General features: G+C 63.7%; 6 protein-coding genes across 6 annotated transcripts; all 6 read right to left on the reverse strand.

Annotated features, from left to right (window-relative positions):
- Nucleotides 1–150: 150 nt before the first annotated feature.
- Nucleotides 151–2,142, reverse strand: LMXM_16_0670 (conserved hypothetical protein; the record flags this gene model as incomplete). The annotated part of the gene is made up of 1 exon (XM_003873704.1): nucleotides 151–2,142. One exon carries the CDS (start codon nucleotides 2,140–2,142, stop codon nucleotides 151–153), a length of 1,992 nt encoding a protein of 663 aa, XP_003873753.1.
- A 1,509-nt stretch (nucleotides 2,143–3,651) lies between these two features.
- LMXM_16_0680 (AP-endonuclease) lies at nucleotides 3,652–4,995 on the reverse strand (the record flags this gene model as incomplete). Its single annotated transcript, XM_003873705.1, has 1 exon — nucleotides 3,652–4,995. The coding sequence occupies one exon, from the start codon at nucleotides 4,993–4,995 to the stop codon at nucleotides 3,652–3,654; it is 1,344 nt and encodes a 447-aa protein (XP_003873754.1).
- A 1,019-nt stretch (nucleotides 4,996–6,014) lies between these two features.
- LMXM_16_0690 (conserved hypothetical protein) lies at nucleotides 6,015–7,670 on the reverse strand (the record flags this gene model as incomplete). Its single annotated transcript, XM_003873706.1, has 1 exon — nucleotides 6,015–7,670. One exon carries the CDS (start codon nucleotides 7,668–7,670, stop codon nucleotides 6,015–6,017), a length of 1,656 nt encoding a protein of 551 aa, XP_003873755.1.
- Nucleotides 7,671–8,580: 910 nt separating this feature from the next.
- LMXM_16_0700 (conserved hypothetical protein) lies at nucleotides 8,581–11,118 on the reverse strand (the record flags this gene model as incomplete). Its single annotated transcript, XM_003873707.1, has 1 exon — nucleotides 8,581–11,118. One exon carries the CDS (start codon nucleotides 11,116–11,118, stop codon nucleotides 8,581–8,583), a length of 2,538 nt encoding a protein of 845 aa, XP_003873756.1.
- A 1,484-nt stretch (nucleotides 11,119–12,602) lies between these two features.
- On the reverse strand, nucleotides 12,603–15,719 carry LMXM_16_0710 (conserved hypothetical protein; the record flags this gene model as incomplete). The annotated part of the gene is made up of 1 exon (XM_003873708.1): nucleotides 12,603–15,719. The coding sequence occupies one exon, from the start codon at nucleotides 15,717–15,719 to the stop codon at nucleotides 12,603–12,605; it is 3,117 nt and encodes a 1,038-aa protein (XP_003873757.1).
- Nucleotides 15,720–16,164: 445 nt separating this feature from the next.
- On the reverse strand, nucleotides 16,165–17,757 carry LMXM_16_0720 (conserved hypothetical protein; the record flags this gene model as incomplete). Its single annotated transcript, XM_003873709.1, has 1 exon — nucleotides 16,165–17,757. One exon carries the CDS (start codon nucleotides 17,755–17,757, stop codon nucleotides 16,165–16,167), a length of 1,593 nt encoding a protein of 530 aa, XP_003873758.1.
- Nucleotides 17,758–17,891: the final 134 nt, after the last annotated feature.

Raw genomic sequence — 17,891 nt, forward strand, 5'->3', positions numbered from 1 at the left:
GCTCCCTGCTCGTGTCGGGTGGGAAGGGATGGATGGAGTAGCACCTAGAGAGGGAGGGGGTACACGTCTGCGCGCGCACACGCACAAGCGGCATACGTGCTCCCGCGCGCCATCACAGCAGCGAAGCAGTATGTGGCTGCAGCACGCGGACTAGGGTGGCGTCCACCGCTTCCAGTCCCGGGACTTACGCAACGCGGCGACATGAGCAAGAATAACATCGGGGATGTCGGTCTGCATGGCATTGCACAGAGTCACCACCTCGTCGTTTATCACCATCGTGAACAGCGGCGGGACAGCTCCAGCGTCGGCCGCTGTGGAGCTCGTACCATCGGTACCGCCTCGGGCGCTGTGTCCACCATATGTGTCAGTGTCCTCGCCGTCACACGCCGGCACCAACTCCAGCTCCCCGTGGCGGATCGCTCTGAGCTTCTCAAAATCAAGGACGGCGGCAGAGGAGGATGGCGGTGTCGTGCTCACACTCGCCGCGGCGGTACCATCCCCTCTGCCTGCGTGCGTGTGCGAGATGGGGTAGCGCTTGGTCTGCACAACGCACCCACCGAGTTGGAATAGCTTCTCCATCGTGAGAAAGATGATTCCCCGCGTGTCCGTCAATGGGAAGTGGTAGCGAGTGCAGTACTCCCACATAAGCCAGGTGGTGCAGGAGTTGTAGCGGTTGCCACGGCAGTTCATGCAGCGCACTAGCCTGCCCCTGATCGGGTTCAACCGCGCAAACCTCTCACGGTCGCAAAGCTGGGCGACGTTATAGTACCGCATGACACTGCGTGCAGTGTCAGTGGAGGCCTCCCCATCCGGCACCGAGGTGACAGCCGCGCCAGCGCGCCCGTCGTACGAGAGCTCTGCGTCTGCAGCCCTTGCCGCTGTCTTCTGCCACGAAGGCTCAGACGAGGAGCGTTGCACCAGCGCGCAGTACCCCACCTCTTCGGGCCTCACTGTTGCACCAAGCACTCGCACATCACGCTCGGAAAGCCAGTATGGGCTTTGCGCTCGTAGGCGGGGGAAGTGCGGCGAGGCGGCAATTGCCGCGGCGAGCGCAAAGGGAAAATGACCGCCGGCGAGGTCGAGCAGACCCGCTTTGACATCGAAGCCACTCCGGAACGACGAAGCACCATGGGGATCTCTCGCCTGACGCAGATGCGCCATGACCTCGGTCACAGTAGCGGCGCGGTACTTCGCGGCCAAGGTCGTCTGCTCCAGGTTGAATAAACGCACCACCTCAGATGTGGAGGTGGGTACCAGGACCCCCTCCTCCTCCCCCACCGTTACGGTCGCGCCGGCATTCTTGAAGGCGTTCCGCGACGACCAGAATGGCGAGACAAAGCGGCGTGCCTCCGCTGCGCTCCGCGTGGCCGACGCGATGCTGCCCCAGTACCGTGCCCCATGCAGGTTTAACGGCTCTGCTACACTGTATAGCGTAGCAGCAGGGGTTGTGCCTTGCTGTCTGTCTGCGCTCTTCTCCCTCTCAGACGCAGTCCCTTGGAGTGGTGGTGCCGCCTTCGCAGCGGTTCCAGTGGCAGCCCTCTCCACTCCCATCGTCCCCACCTCATCCGCAAAGGCCTCAGCGCACTCCAGCAGCTCCTCCTCACCGTTCGACACGCCATCTCCTTCTACGGCATCGCCGCCAGCTGACCCGGCTGCGTCACGCCCCACCGTGTCCGCATCACGAATGCGCCCATGAGCTGCCGACGCCTCCGCATCGGGCAACCGGTCCTCACCGTCAGCACCCGCCGCAACGGCGGACGACGACAGCCGAGGGTGCCCTAACAACAACTTCAGGGCGGCGGTAGCCTGGTTCGCCACGGTGTGCTCATGCACAACAGACACCGGGTACGTCGACTTTCCCCCTTCGACAAGGGCACCGTGCGCGTTGTTGCCGTGTGTATCCGCATCCCAGTCGCCACCTACAGCGCGATGACGCTCACGAGCAGCGTCGCCAGCACCAAAGTCGTCCCCGGCACCGTCTCTGCCATGAAGCGACGCAGCATTCTGCGGCGTCATACCAGCCAGGGTCTTGGCGTAGAGGCGCAGTGGACATGATGGGTGCAACGCAGCGGCTGGCAAGCATCTCTGTGCGAGCGCGCAGCCACCGCAGAGGTGTTGTGCAGCACGGCGTGAGCTGAGCATGGAAAGCAACGCGAGAGAGAGAGTGGAAAAGGGGGCAGGGGCAGGAGCGATGCAGGAGCTCGACCGAAGTATCCACGCAGCAGAGCGGAGAGATGAGGACAGGGTACTCTCCCTCTCGCTCGTGTGTGTGTGTGTGTGCATGTGATCACAGAGGTTGAAGACGCGAATGGAGAGAGGTGGAGGGGCGGGCGGGACGGACAGGTGGAGGCGAGGAGGGAGAGGTATGAGTCTGTTGATGGCGAGAGGTGGAGAAAGCGGAGGGGACAAGACGAGAGGAAAGGAGCGCCGTCTGTGCCGCGCCAAAGAGCGCTGCGAGCACGTCCGCTGGCAGACCATTGCCCGCTTGCATTGTTCGCCTACTTGCGTATCGGTGTGGCTATTCCGCCACGTCAGTGCTCCTCGTCGCACACGCGCAAGACGGAGGAGGGAAAGGGGAGGGGAGGGGAGGGGAGGGTGTGTACGCGCGTTCTGTGCGCGCCCGATGTGCGTAAGAGCACTAGAGAATGGAGAGCACGCCGCAGTGCACGCGCGTGCGGAGGTGTGGTTGTGCCTTGTTTTCAATAGGCGTATATATATATATATACCAGACACATGGTGTTGTGCCTCGCGCTCCACATGCTTCACATGCAGCCTCACCATCGCACCAGAGGTGATGGCGTCGCGGCAGGAGGATGAGGAACGAACGATAAGGGGGACAAGAAGGCCCCCCACCCCACCCCCCACCGCAGCAACAAGAGACACGCCACACGGGTGCTGCATTTGTGTAGTCGTTCAGTGGAGAGAGAAGGGGGTGGGGTGGGGGTATGCGGATGGGGGCTGAGACGCGCCCCCCTCCTCCTCCTCCCCGTGCCACACCCGTCCCCCTCTCGGCGTCACCTTCCCACTGACGCTACATCACGCCTCTCATACCAGCAGGCGTATGCAACGAGCTCCTCTCCCTCCCTCCGTTCACTGCACACAGGCAGACGGCGCACAGCCCAAAACGTAGCGCAGGGGGAAAAAAACGGGCGCATCTGCACGCGGGCAGCACACAGGCGGGGCCTGTGCCCAGGGGACGGGGCAAGAGCGGAGGAGATCACGGCAGTCCATCACCACCAGAGAGAGAGATAGGCACACACGAGGGTGCGTGTGGAGCGGGGGTTGGCCCGGAAGGAGATGAGGAGTGGGGCGGGAGGTGAGAAGTGTCACCTCCCGCATCCCCTTCCCCTCTTCTCTCTCTCCACGCCGCGCCGCGCGCGCACACACGTACACAAGAGGGAGTCTGGCAAACACACACAGCGATGCTGCCCACCACACCGCGACAACCATTTCTCAAGAGGGCTCTCCCGTCTCTCTCTCGCCTTTATCCGAGCCTCCGTCTCCGTGTCTCCGCTTCGCTGTCCGCTGTGAACGCGTGCGAGGTGGACGGAACATGCACGTACATGTGCCCTCGCGTCACTGACGCAACGACCGTGCGCCCGCTTTCTTGACCGCTGCCGCCTCTGCCGTGGTCCGACGCAGGGCCCGCAGTCATGGGTGGCGCATCCACATCTGGAACGGACAGTGATCGCTGCCCATCACCGTCGGCATCGGGAAGCAGTCCACGACGTATGATGCAAGTCGCGAGGAGACAACGAAGTAGTCCAAGCGCCACCCCAAGTTTCTCGGGCGACCGTTGATACGCTGAGACCAGAAAGAGTAGACCGGGCCTGCCTGGGGGTAGAGCTGGCGAAAGACGTCCACCGAGTTCGTCCGCTGCATCGTCTCGCGAAACGACATCCGCTCCTCTGGCGCAAAGCCGCTGCACTCCTGCATCGACTTGAATGTGCCGGCGTAGTAGCGGTCGTAGTCGCGCTCCGCCACGTTGAGGTCACCAGCCCAGATAAAGCCGTGCGGGCTGCTGTCGCCGCCTGTCGCCGCCGCCGACGGGACGGCGGCATTTTCGGTGGCCCAGGTGTCCAGCCGGTGAAGGTACTCCCTCATGTTGGGATCAAAGGATTGGATGCGGTAAGGCAGCCGCGTCAGTCCCATGCCGCTGTTCGCCACGTATGTGTTCACGAGGGCAATGCGCGACGACGACGATCCAGAGCCCGGATCCGGAGAGAGGAATGTAGTCAGCACGCGGCCCTCCTCATCGCCAGCGCCTTCCACCAATACCGGTGAGCCGGCGGCCGCGTCTGCCTGTGGTTCGGACGGCAATGCGAAGCCACGAGTGCACCGCGCGTGCAGCCGTTTCACAGTGGTGCTGTTCTTCATGTAGGTGCGGGTGCCCGAGTAGCCCCGCTTGAAGGCGCACGGGTGGTCCACAAAAGAGTAGCCGTCCACCACGCCGAGGGCCGCATTCGCCTCTGCCTCGTCGACGTTCAGCTTTGTCTCCTGCAGGCACAGAATATCGGGCTGCTCGGCCTCCATGAACGCTCTCAGCGCCGAGGCGTTCTTCTTCAGCAGCCCGCGTAGGCCGGCTACGTTCCAGGTAATGAACTTGTACATGCGCGATGGGTCGAAGTCGCTGTCCGCCGTCCTGCGCACGAACGGCACCACGTCAGACCAAATCTCCTTCTCGGACCTCTTCGTGTTGAGGGCGGCGAGGGCCTCCGCGGTGCGGATCAGCTTACCGACATCGCCGTTCGTGATCTTCGGCGCGCTGCTCGTGCGACGTGCGGGGTTCCCGGTCGTCGTCGTCTTCTTAGCGCCGCCTGCAGCCGTGACGGTGGCGGACGTGGTGTCCGTTGTGGTCGCCGTCACTGCAACTTCCGCCTTGACTCGCTGGCCGCCAGCCGCCTTCTTCGAGGGCAGCAGCTCAGATGGTGGCGACGACGTCGTCGACGAGGACGTAGAGTCACCGCTGGACTGCCGGCGTCGCTTCGAGGCCATGGTGGAGAGTTATGTGCGATGGGGAGAGAGGGGAAGAGGACGATACGTCTAAGGATGCACCAGCCGTACGTAACAGCTTGTATGTGCGTGCACGACGAGAGAGGCCACTCTGCAGGTGTACAGCTCAACACTCTCCACTGCGCAACGAGTGAGCTGAACGAGCAAAGGGATAGCGACAAGGCAGAGCGCAGCGCAGACCGCTCACCAGGGAAGGAGGAGGAGGAAGGCGTGTAGACGTGGGGTGCAGGAAAGACAGAGGCATGTCGAGAGTATAAAGCAGTACCACATACACACCGCGTGCATGCTACGTCGCGGCGAGCGACTGTGAGTGGGTCGGGGATGGGCACAGTAAGAGGGAGGCGATGCGGTGTGCTCGTGGATGGGTGAACGACGCCTCATCACAACAAGACACACACACACACACCAACAGAACGTGTGCACGAGAGGCACAAGAGAGTGTGTCGGGGGACCTCCCAGGTAAACACAGAGAGGCGCATCATCTCTCAGAGGCTGCCCTTCCCCCTCCCCTCCACCCTCCCCCCACCCATCCGTCTCCGTTGCCCTCCTCTATATATTTCCTTCGTTGTCTTACGTAGGATTGCGGCCGTGGTTGACGTCGCTCGCGCGCGCTTCCTCGCATCGCTCCGCCTCCCCTCCCCTCCCCCCGTCTCGCACCTCGTCACGCCTCTGAGCCGGAGGCGTCGAACAACGGAGAGGCGGAAGAGAGACAGAGGGACGACGCGAGGCAAGGCCTACCGGGGGAGGTAGAGGAGGCACGGCCCAAGCGCAGCAGCGCACGTCTGTCCCCCTCTCTCTCCCACCTCCTTCACCCCTTTCCGCTCCGTAATGCCAGCGAGCAAGGAGGCAAGCAGGGAGGCAGGGACAGTCAACCGCCCGCCGATCCTTACGCTGCCATGTCGCTTGCTCAGGGGTAGACGCACCCTGGGCATGCGTGGATTTGCTTTACACGGTGCAAGCACCGCTGGCGGTGTCGCACACATGGTTTACGTCAGCCTTTCTTAGTGCCGTCGCTTTTTCTTTTGCGACACGACCGTCGCCCCAACAGGGCCGGCGGGCTTCGCCTTCTGAGCCGCCTCCGGATCGCGACGGAGCAGCGCTGCCGCACGAGATGTGCCTCCTGGTGGTCGGTAGGCCTGCGGCTTCGGCTTCTCCTCCCCGGCAGCACGCGGCGAGGCGGCGCGAGCCGGGTACTCGTTGGGAGCATGCATCGCCACCCAGTGCGCCCCGTACAGCACCGGATATTTACACGTCAGCACCCGCGCCCCATTCAGCTTCGTCACGACGATCTTGTTGTCCATCCGCAGCCGCGTGAAGACGGTGGAGCATAGGAAGTTGTAGCTGTCGGGGGCCCAGTTCTGAAAGCTGCACTTCTCGTTGAACTCCCCGGTGCAGGCTGCCGACGACGCTACAGGAACGGTGGCGTTGGAGCCAGCACCGGCGCCTGCCACCGGCGCCATCTGGGGACGGGCATAGAACTGGTAGTCACCAGCGAGGTTTCCGCTGCCGCCAAGGACGAACTGAGCACCGTTGGGGGCCCACGCTACCATGTTACGCGGTGCCTCTCCGAAGGTCATCTGCGCCACACCGTTCTTGTTAAACAGCGTGCACTTGTTGCGTGGCATCTTGCCGTGAATAACCAGCAGCTCATCTAACGTGGGCGACCATTGGCAGTCGTGCACTGTCTCGCCCTCACCCTTCAGCCTGACCTCCGTGATGCTCCGGTTCATGATGTCGATGATGTGCAGCTGTACGGTGCCATAGTAGCTCTTCCCGCTCGGGTCCCGCTCGGACTTCACGAGGAGCGCCACATAGTTGCCGGACGGGCTCCAGAAGAGGCTCGCTGCCTCGGCGCGGCCGAAGTTCACCTGGTACAGCGGACCTTCACGGAGCTCAGGGAGGCGATAGACACAGAACGTGGCCTGGCGCTGCTTGTAGAATGGCTTGAAGAGTGCAAGCATCGGGCGGCCCTCAGCTGGCGCCGTCGCGTACTCGATCTCCTTATCCTGTGCCAGCATCAGGTCCACCTTGCTCAGTGTCCCGTTGACGGCAGCTGTACCGTCATGATCGGCATCCGACTGCTGCTCGCTGTTCTCCTCGTTGGGGCCTTCCAACAGCACCGAGGACGATGCCGTGGAGGCGAGGTCGCCGTTCATGGCGTGCATCCAGCCCTGCACCGGCCGTACCACGTATGCCTCGTCTGCCGTCCAGACCATGGCCGGCCAGCGGGCCTGCATGCCGCGACGAAGCAGCCTGCCTTTGGCGGTCTCAAAGACGCTCAGGTTTCCGTCGGGGGTACGCTTCTGGTCCATCATCGCGTATGCGACGAGGTACGTGCCCTTCGGCGAGAAGGCCAGGCTCACCGCGACGTGAGGCATGGGTACGGCGAAGAGCGTCTGAAAGCTGAACCGGCACGGGTCGTCCTCGGCGGCGGCGGTGTTCTCGATCACCTCCGTGTACGTCAGCGTGGTGGTTGTCGCGTGGGCGAAGCAGGTGGGCCGCGCAGGGTTGAAGGTAACTTCACACTCACGATAGTCGCCGGTGTAGCGACTCGCCTCGCCGCTGAGCTCCGTAAGACTCGCCGCCTTCTCGTTGTGCACAGCAAGGACGAGCGAGTCGTCCTTGCGCAGGACCATGGGGAGGAGTACGAGGGACATAGTGAAGGTGGCGCCGTGCTGCCTCTGTGCCAGTGAGGAGGAGGAGGAGGTCGAGCGAAAGGGGGGCGGGATACACAGGGTGGTACAGAGAGAGAAGGGATGAGGCGGCGGCCTAATCTGATACGGACGTGGGTGAGTGCGCGCGTGTGGCGGCGGTGATGTGCGTGTGAGGCGGGTAAGCAGGAGGCGATCACACCGGCGATCCTCGCGTTTCGGTTGCTGCGACGATGCGTGCGACACCCCCCCAGACGAGGGGGAGAGAGAGAGACGAAGCGAAGACGGAGAGATGAGAGAGAAGGCGGCCACGGTGTGGCAGACACAAACCAAACCCGCACACGTTCCCTAATCCGCGGAGAAGAAGGAGGAAGAGGGGGGAGGGAAAAGCACCGGGGAACGCATCCGCACGCAGCAGCAGCAATAGCATCCCCCTCCCCCACCAGCAACAGTGTGAGAGAGAGGAGCAAGAGACGAACGTTGAGGGAGGCAGGCAGGGTATGTGCGTGCTTGTCTCCCCTCCACAGTCCGCCGCTCGACGGCACCGTCTCCCAATCTCGTCCCACTCACGCCCTCCTCCCTTCCTCGACAGGGCACGCGCACACACACACACATCCGAATCGCCTCTCCTCACTCCCCACCCTCACCTCCTCAGAGCTCTTACGACGGCGATGCTCATGCAGCAGCCTCTCACAGTATATCACTCGTCCCTTTACCAAGAAGAAAAGCATGCAAGCGAAGCAGCGCCACCACCGACCGCAGCAGGCAGGGTCTGCCGTCGACAGCGCCTCTACGATAAACAGAAAACATTCGAATGAGCTGGGACCGGAAGGGCGCAGGTGCGGTGTTCGCAGGGCCTCTTACAGCGGTCGCAGCGGTGGGGTGTTGGCGAATTGTCTAAAACACCAGACGGAGACTACCCGCCAGGCGTGTGACTCCCAAGCCTGGGTTGCGGCTTCCGCAGCGGCTCAGAGTCCGCCTCGCGCACGAGGCTGTTCGCCTCCTCGCCATCCTCCTCGTCCTCGCTCGACATGGGCAAGACAATGGGCAGGTCTGGCGGGAGCGGCTCACTTGACCGGTACTTCTTCAGGTACGGGTTCCACTCGATGATGGTGGAAACCGTTAGGTTGTACGCTGCGGCGATGCCCTCGAGCGTGTCATAGTCCTCCCCGCCCGCCAGCTGCGACCCCTCGAGGGGGTCGTCCAACTCACTCCACTCCTGCAGCCGTTGCTGTAGCGGCTCCAGAGGAGACGGACCAGCCAGCGACGGCGGGGACGGCAAGCGCATCGCCGGCGCAGTCGGCCCCGCGTCCGTCTCAACGCCTGGCTTCTGCCACAGCTGCTGTGGGGACTCGACTGCGCGGCGAGGTGGAGGAGTGAAGAGGCGAGCCGGAGCGGTGGAGAGGCGAGTTCCGGTGCAGGTGCTCTGCTGGGAGCGGCTGAGGTTCGGTGGGGGACTGCTGACGTGACGTCCTAGCATGGCCGGAGGGCGCATAGAGGGGGTCCTCTCCTCCTCGTCCTCGTCCTCAAAGTAGTCTTCTGTATCGCTCCTTGGTGACTCAGTCGCCTCAGCCTCGATCCCCAAGTGGCCTCCAGGGGAGGAGTACGAGGCGCTGAGAGGGCTGCCGTCCATGTTGGAGCGGCCGGTGCTCGAAAAGGCTTTGCCAGCCGTGCGCTGCGCACCACGACGGCCTCGGTGCTGAACGGGGGTCAGGAAGTCACTCGGACTGTGGATGTCGCCACTGTTCACTGCGGCCTTGGATGCTGTGGCGGCTGACGGCGGGCGCTGTTCCTTCGTCATCGGCGAGCACGACGAGGTGTCCGACGGAGCAGCGAGGGACGGTGACAACGCCGAGACACGCTGGTAATGCTGCAATGGTGAGAACCATTGGTGCCGGGGCACCTCTGCGCCACATAGCTCTCCCTCCCCCTCCGCGCCTCCGCGCATGCGGCTGTGCGCGCTGTTGCTTCGCCCATCCGCACCGAGCGAAGAGGGCGGCGAGACGGCAGAGAGTGACACACTTGTCTCCCGCGCCGGCGACGGCAGCCCCAACGCCCGTGCTCCTCCCTTCACCTCCCGACACTGCACCGCAGACGCTGCTGCAGCAGACCCGGCACTGCGCTTTCTCGGATCCCTCCCATCACTCTCACCGTCTGCCAGGGACGAGTGCGGTCTAATCGGGGAAGGTGTGGTGTTCGCGCCAGGCGGCGCCATCGTACCGATGTCAAGGTGGCGCCCTCTCGACGTCACGACAGAGATCGTCAGCGCTTCCCCAGTTCGGCTGCAGGGAGGGGAACGGGAGTGGTCACGCATGCGGACCTCTCGTGCAGTGGTGACGGAGCTACCACCATCAATGAACTCTTGCCGAGGAAAACTGTCGTGCCACGGCGTCGCCTCGATGGCCGACGCTGCTGCTACTGTTGCTGGCAAAGTGGTCGCACCCAGGAGCATCGGGGACGGCGCCAGGGAAGGCACAGGTGGTGACGGAGGAGAGTCTTTGGGTGCGCTGCGGCTGCAGCGGGCCTTGCCGTTCGCACGCGCATCGCCCTCCGGACTTGGTGGCGACTCCATCGCGTCCTCCTTCAAGTCTATCAGATAGTACCTGTCTGGCGGGGAGCACGGGTTGCTGGACACCGACATCATGACTGGTTCCGGCGCGCAGGAGGGTGGAGCGGCGTTGATGCAACTGTTTGGCATCGACAGCTCCGGAGCTTGAGGAGAGTGGCTCGAGCCACGTCCGCTGTCCGCAGTCCAGGCGCTGTATCGCCCTTGACTCGCGCCGCCTTCGCTGCCACACGGAAAGATGCCGCTGCCGATTCCAACGATGGAGGCGCCCGCACCACCAGCAGTCCTGCTCGAGCGACTACTCTGAGTGCTACTGGCTGCGGAGTTGTGCCAGCGAGCGCCGACGCTGTGGCCATACCCTGCATCAGTCCCCTGCGCCTTCGCCGAGGTGTGGCCACTCACCGCGACTCCCGACGACCCCGTAGAGCCGGCAACGAGTCTTGTGCGCGACGCCGGCGTCGACGTCGACGACGGTGGCGGTGGCGAGACCGAGGACGCACCAGGTCGTAACTTGAGGTAGGTATCGGGCGGCAGCACGTCTTCCTCGCGAAGCGTGGGCGGCAGCTGCGGGTTCCACTGGCGGATGTCAGTGACAGACACCTTGAAAAGCTCAGCGACACTGCCAAGCGTCTGCTGTGCAGCTGAGGTACCACACTGCAGACTTGGTGCGTCACTGCCGCCACTCGGACGTTGCTGCAGCAGCTGCTCTCGTTGCACAGCGGTGGCCCAGTGAGCCAGCGCCGTTGCGCGGGCAAGCGCTACCTGCAGTTCCGACACCACCTCGTCGGGAAGGGTTGTTGGCTGCCCATGACGATGGCAGCTGTGGCCCACATCCAGTGGCTGTAGCGCTGCGTACAGCAGCTCCACCTGCCTCTTGAGGCCCTCCATTGCTCGGCCAATGTCTCCGACCCGTTTTCCCCTGCTGTTGGGAGGCGGCAGAGAAAAGCAACAGGAGGAGGAGGAGGAGAGACACGAGAGATGGCTGGGGAGGGGAGAGGGGTGGGTGGGTGTATACACGTACACGTCTGTGTATGTGCTTTGTGCCGATTTAAGCTCAAACGGAAGAGAGTGTAAGCTATCTATGGTGGATGTGCGTGCGAGAGTTGATGCGCAGGTGGGCACGAGTGCACCTGAGGTGTCCTATGATGACGCGTAGAGGTGCGCCGGCTCGTGGCGCACGTGTCTCGCAGTCACGGATGGAAAGCACGTACACACGCACACAAGCAGAGAGAGAGACGGACGCGCACTCTGGCAGGCGCGTGGTCTGTGAGCGTTGGATGAGGTAACTCGCTTACAAAACGGCCACTGGTCTTTGCTTACTTGTACGTATGTGCGAATGAGTATGGGTGCTCGCTGCCCTTCGCATCGCCGGCATCCGCACGGGGTGACGCTCTGGAACCTGCATCAGAGCAGCGCATAGCGACACGCGCGTGTTCGTGTTCACGAATGCGCGAATTCACCCGCGCCCAAGGTGATCCCAAGCACACGTCGATGAGACCCACAATGACGGCGGTGAGAGTACGGTGGAGTGGCAAGCGCGGAGGGGGACGTGTGAGAGACAGACAGGTAGACAGAGACAGAGGGAGTGCATGGCACGAGCAGCCGTGCGCTGGGGCAGACGCGGACCCCGTCTTCGCGCAAGGATGAGCGAGCGCGCGTCCCTCCCTGGGTCGCGGTGCAAAGAGCATGAGCAGTTGCGAGGAGGCCGTGGGCGGGCGGGCTGGTGGCTCAGCAGGTGAGTAATGCCTCGCCCACGATCCGTGGGCGCCTAGCGCTCCCGCCGCAGGGCGACGGGTCAGCAAAGCTGGAGAGCGAGAGTGCGTCATGTCATAGAGACGGCAGTGGGCACCCGTAGAGGGTGCGTGTTCGGCCATCCTCAGTTTCTGTTTCCTTGGCTCCTGGCCGACGTGGCGGTGAAACGTGCGCTGTCTTGAGCACGCCGCCCATTGCACCCCAGGCGTCGTCATCCACACCGCCGTGGGGAGAGAGCATTCTATGTGCCTTGGCCAACGTCAGCCGCCGCCTCTTCTCTATCCCTCACCGCCACCACTCGCAACTTCACCTCCCGTAGCGTCCTTGATGGGCATGTTCTCTCGCCTAGATCGATAGAGACGCGCGCCGGTGTGGTGGATGGAGAGAAAGGGAGAAGGGGAGGACACGCCTCCCACCACCCGCGCCGCAGCAGCGTGCTGCGCAGGCAGAGGATACCCGTACGAACGACGCATGTGACGTCGATTGCGCTGCCGTCGTCCCCACTTCACTGGAGAGGAGAGGAGGGGGAGTCACGATCAGGAGTCGAAGAAGGCGGACGCTCAGCACGCTCCTCTCACCCGCTCTACCCTGTTGCCTGCTCCCTCCACCCTGAAGCGCCTTTAGAGCCCGCGTCTCGTGGCGTGCTCGGCTGCCGTCCTCTGCAGCTTCCCAATCGCCGCCAGCAGCTGGTCATGTCGACGAATATCGCGCTCCAGTTGCTCACGCGCACCCACAATCTCGGCGGTCATGGACGAAGACGGAGGAGGTGGCACGTGGAAGAGGGAGGAAGCGCTCGGGTATGGCGTGAGCGCCTCGGGTACGGTGCTGGGACAGGAAACTGGCAGGTTACTCTGACGCTGTTGCTCAAAAGTCGCATCGATCGACCACGGGGACGTGCTGCTGGCTGCATGTCCGCGGCCCTGCGGTGCCCCACCTCTCGTCACGTCTCCCCACGCGGAGGCGTCGCTCACGTCGAAGGACGGGGCACCATAAAAGACTGAAGTGGTGGCAGGAAAAGTGTAGCCGACGATGGTGCCGTATGGCGGAGCGTTACCTGACGGGAGTAACGCTGGAAAGGCCTGACTCGGCCAGGCGGCACACGAGCCGTGGCGTGTGCTCAGCGGCTGATACCCAGGCACACCCACAAATAGAGGTGGCTTCACTGGTGCGGTGTGCAAGGGAGAGGCCATAGGACTGGGAAAGCCCGTTGGCGGCGACGGCGCGACGCCTGCGGGCTGCGCTGGTTGTCGCGCACGCGACGGCAGCGGTGGCGTCGGAAAACCTGAGTCGAAGTTCGCCGCCCCTACCGGGGAGACGTGTGAGCTGGTAGCCAGGCGTGGCGGAGCGTACGGATGGTACAGCTGGAGGCCCGGTGAAGATGCGTCTCCTGCCGCTGCTACTGGAGTGGTACTTGGTGATGAGCACTGCGGTGTCTGCGCAGCCATAGGCGCTGGCGTTGAGGGGTGGCTCGGCAGCGCTCGCGGCGACGCCTTGCCGTGCACGGCATTCTCGGTGAGATGCGCTGCTGCAGTGCAGGCATCCCCTTCACACTCACCGTCCCCACCCCCAGGTCTGACACCAGCTCCTTCGTCCGCCGTGGTGGATGTATGCGTGCTCATGAGCAACTCTACCTGACGTGAGATGGGCCCAGTGCCGAGTGCCAGTGGTGACCGCCCTGCCACCACCGACGAAGGCCGCGGTGGCAACGGCGCGACAGAGGTGTCGCTGACCCACGTCACCTCTCCGCCTAGCCGCTGCTGTGGCTGTTGGAGCGCCTGCTGCTGTTGGAGGAGGGCAAGACAGCGCTGTCGCCACGCGTCCGCCTCACAACGCAGTGCTTCGATGCACTCCAGAGAGTCGTGTACAGGGGCCACCGCATCACTCGCGGTGGCGTTACCGCCGGGGCCGCCGTCATCGGCCTTGGTGCGCATGGTGCCATTGTTGGGCGTGTGAGCGACCGCCTGTGGTGTCGCTACAGCGTGCTCGTCGCTTGCGGCATGAGCAGCATCCGCGGTACTTCGCGCGCTGCCGTGAGGTGTTGCATCAACTTGTGAAGGCGGACACCCTCCGCCATCTGCCTCATCCTCCGCAGTCCGCGCGTGGTGCCGCTGACGGTGGCAATGCCGAGGTCGGTCTTGCTCCCAGCTAATATACTCGATCATCTCGTGGATATCGGCCAGATCCGCATCCCGCCGCGTCGTCTCCTCCGTGTACCGGGCCAGTAAATCGTAGTAGCGCCTCTGCCACACAAGCGCCTCTACCTTCGTCGATGATGAGCCCCGCATCTGGTCCGGCGCAGGCAACGCGGCTGGCGGAGGCGGCAAGCTGGAAAAGCAGACGCGGTACCTTGTCTGTGCGGCAGCGCGTTTGACGCGGCGATGCCGCCTCGACTCGGTCGCTGAGGTGCGTGGGCAGTGGCGGGACAGTGACGCAGACGCCGCGTGCGCTTCCGCACATGCATCTCCATCTCCTCTCCCTGCCGTCAACGTGCTATCGTGGCTGCCGCGCGCTCTGTGATGGCGGCGCTTCTGCGAACGACTATGTGTTCGGTGGCGCTCGGCACTGCCCCTGCGGCGCTGCATCCCCGGTTTGCGAGGCATATCGGCGGCGGTGTCGCGACAGTTAGTGGGGGCCGAAGAATGCGGCCGCTGCCTTGGCCTCTCTCGTGCCGAGTGCGTTCGTCGAGACCCATATGGTCTTTGTGATGCTGTGTGCCGCCCGTGTTTCGGGGGTGTAGTGGAGCAGACCCCGTTCGACGCACACCGTGATGACGGAGAAGGGGACACACAACGCGCTGGCAGCTCGGCGATGGAGCTGGCTGGACTGGTGGACGGCAGGCTGCTGGTGGTTGCGGATGCAGTGGTCGATGCGGTGGCTGGCGCGGACGACGTTGTAGAGGAGCAGCGATGTGGAGTGCGCGGAGAGAGGGAGTCACGCGACCGAGATCGAGGAAAAGCTGCAAAGACTCTCCTCGTCTTCTTCGCCGCCTTCGCGGAGGCGCGGGTTGCCGTGCGCGCCCACTCCCCACCTCGCGCGTTGGAGGTGCGTTGCCGCCTCTCTCTCGTCGCCATCCTTTGATTAGGGTAATGAAGAGGCGTCGCCTGCTCAGCGGCGGTGGCGGCATCGGTCTCACCACTCGTTGCAAGGCGCTCGCCAGCCGCCTGCGCTGCGGCTGTGGTGCGTTGCTGCGTGGGAACGTCGCTCACGGTGGAGTCGTCTGTTGCTGCTGTTTGCATGGAGGACTCCATCTGATGGACGCGCTGCTGCAGTTGCCGGGTCATATAGCGGGACTCGGCAAGGTGGCGTACGAGCTCAGCGACGTCGCGAACACCGATACGGGAGATGTTGCCAGAGGCGCCCGAGTGGACAGAAAGCACGGTGGTGTCCGGTGGCAGAGAAAGGGACGGAGAGACAGCCGGCGGCGGAAGAGCTGATGCAGCAGGCGCGCCGCCCTGGCGGGGGATGCCAAGAGGCTGCATACTCGCTGAGGGATGGAGATGCTGTGGTGTTAGGGCAGGACTGGGCAACGGTGATGACGACGATATGAAAGCCGCATATGTGCCGGACTGTGGCACACCAGCGCCAGCGGAGGAGCACCGAGGCGGATGGGGTGGCGGCTGTGGTTTCCTGCAGTATTGCCGCGACTGCATGGTGACGGAGGACAGGAAGAAAAAGATGGGAGACACAGGAGGGGAGGGGATGGAGGCGCGGTAGGCATGGATGATGAAGCAGGCCATGCATGGAGCAAAGGCTCACGCATCTGGCACGCACGCACAAGAATACCTCTCTCAGGCGTTGTGCGCAGTGAGGTGGGACGTGAGGGGCAGCAGTGCCGTGGCGGGCGAGCCAGAGGGCTGAGGGACATGAGAGAGAGCACAGCACGTACTCTCGCGTGCCACATCTGAGCTCCGTCTCAGTCGGTGCGGTCGCTAGCTAAGGAAGCCGAAGAGGCAATGAAAAGCTTCCGTGGGCAGGCAGCAGTGCACGCAAAGGATGCGGTCAATTCGTGGTCGTCAGCCTCTTTCGGCTGCGCACATGCGATGCGCTCCTGCGGGGGGCAGGGCGGTCGCGGACATGCGTGAATGCCCTTGCTATTCATCAATCTATACGTCTGCATGTGTGTGCGAAAGACAAGTCCCTTCCCCGCCCCACACGTCGTCGGCATCGAAGGGTGAGCCGTGTTCAGAACAAGAAGAGGTCTGATGCGACATTGTGGACAAGGCGCTGCACGAGCTCCGACACCTCGCTGGTGGTCCATCGGCGCTCCGCTGCAGGAGGAACAGACGACTGGCTTGCTGCCGGGACCTCGGTTGGCGGAGCATCCCCTGGTCCAGTGTGTGGGGTCCTCACCACCCCCGATGCATTCGCCGTCCCGGCAAGGATGTGATCAAGAGTGCAGCGCAGCCGGTGAATGAGTGCCTGTCGCACAGTGGTCGATGCGATGATCTCAGTGGACGCGGTCGGCGAGAAGTCGGCGCCGCCGCCCGCGGTGCGCTGGTTGACGTGCAGCTTCGCCTCCACGTACTCCAGCAAGGCATCTGGCAAGCCGTTGTTGCGCAAGTTCAGCTCTATCAGCGTGTTGTTCAGGTAAAGTGCCGTGACAAGAGGAAACGACACTACAGCCTCGTGGACACCGACGTGGCGCCCAGCCGAAGATGCCATGTCATACTCGCGAGCCGCACTCGAACGTCCCGCCTCCGCGCCGTGATTCATCGTCGCGTCCGAGAGAAAGTAGGTACCCAGTAGGTTGTGGGAGAGGTCGAGCCGCAGCAGCGGCTGTGCGGCCACGGCCACGGCTGTTGATGTTTGTAGTTTACAGAGCGCCGATGCGCGACCACACGCCCTCGAGAGACTGCGCGGTGCCGCGACAGACCGCGCAACAATGAGCTCGGCAAGAGCGGCTATTGCCGGCCCGGTGCGGCTGCCGCTGATGCAGTTGCGACGCAAGCTCAGCACCTCCAGCGAAGGATGCAGCTGCAGCGCGGCGCAAAGCAACGCAAGTCCAGCGTCACGCGAGCCCAAACGGTTGTCCGATAAGTTGAGGGAGTGCAGCTGCGGGCATGATGCGAGTAGCGACGCCAGAGGCCCGCCGTCCGTGAGCGCCGCGCCGCTGAGGTCCAGCAACCGCAGCGTGCTCGCTGCCCAGAATCCAGGGATGGTGGGCGGGTGCAACAACGGGGTGGCCAGTGTCCACAGCCCCGGTGGATGAGAGCCACCGCCTTCGCATCTGCTAGCTGCCGCTAGGGCCGCTGGCTTTACGGAAGTGGTGGCCACTTGTCGGCAAAGGCAGCGCAGCCCAGCGTCACCGAGAGCGGTGTCGCGCAGCGATAAACTGTGCAGCGGCACGGCAGCCACCACACTTCGCAGGGTTGCGACCCACTCTGACAAGGGCATCCAGAGACCACCAAAATCGAGTGACAGTCCAGCCTCGCCTATGCCCCTCTTACTGTCATCGTCGTCATGCAGCGCCGTGGGTGATGCCCTAGCGGTTGCCGCCTCGGCATCCCCCTCGTCGCCACAGCATGCATCTCTCGTAGTCGCGGCGGCGAGGGCGCAGTCGCTCCCTGATGAAGCCCGCCCTCGGCTTTGCACCAGCTCCACCGCCTGCAGGACACGAAAGAGCACCACCGGATGCATCTCCACCTCTTCTTCTGCGCAATAGGTGCCGTACAGAGAGAGCCACCCCCGCGCCTGCGCCTGCGCCACCGCAGGTGGCACCACGACGTCCGGGGCATCGACTGCACTCGGCGCGGATGCGCACGGCGGTGATTCCATTTTTCTTTTCTTTGCCTGTGCGTTGCAGCAGCCGCTGGGACCTCCATGCAGAGTCAGGGGAAGAGGAACAGCCGAATTCGACGGCTCGCAGACTATGCGTGTGCTGGTGGGTGCGTGACACACCGTCTAGCGGG

This window comes from Leishmania mexicana, chromosome 16 (assembly GCF_000234665.1).
Source record: "Leishmania mexicana MHOM/GT/2001/U1103 complete genome, chromosome 16".
Lineage (NCBI taxonomy): Eukaryota > Euglenozoa > Kinetoplastea > Trypanosomatida > Trypanosomatidae > Leishmania > Leishmania mexicana.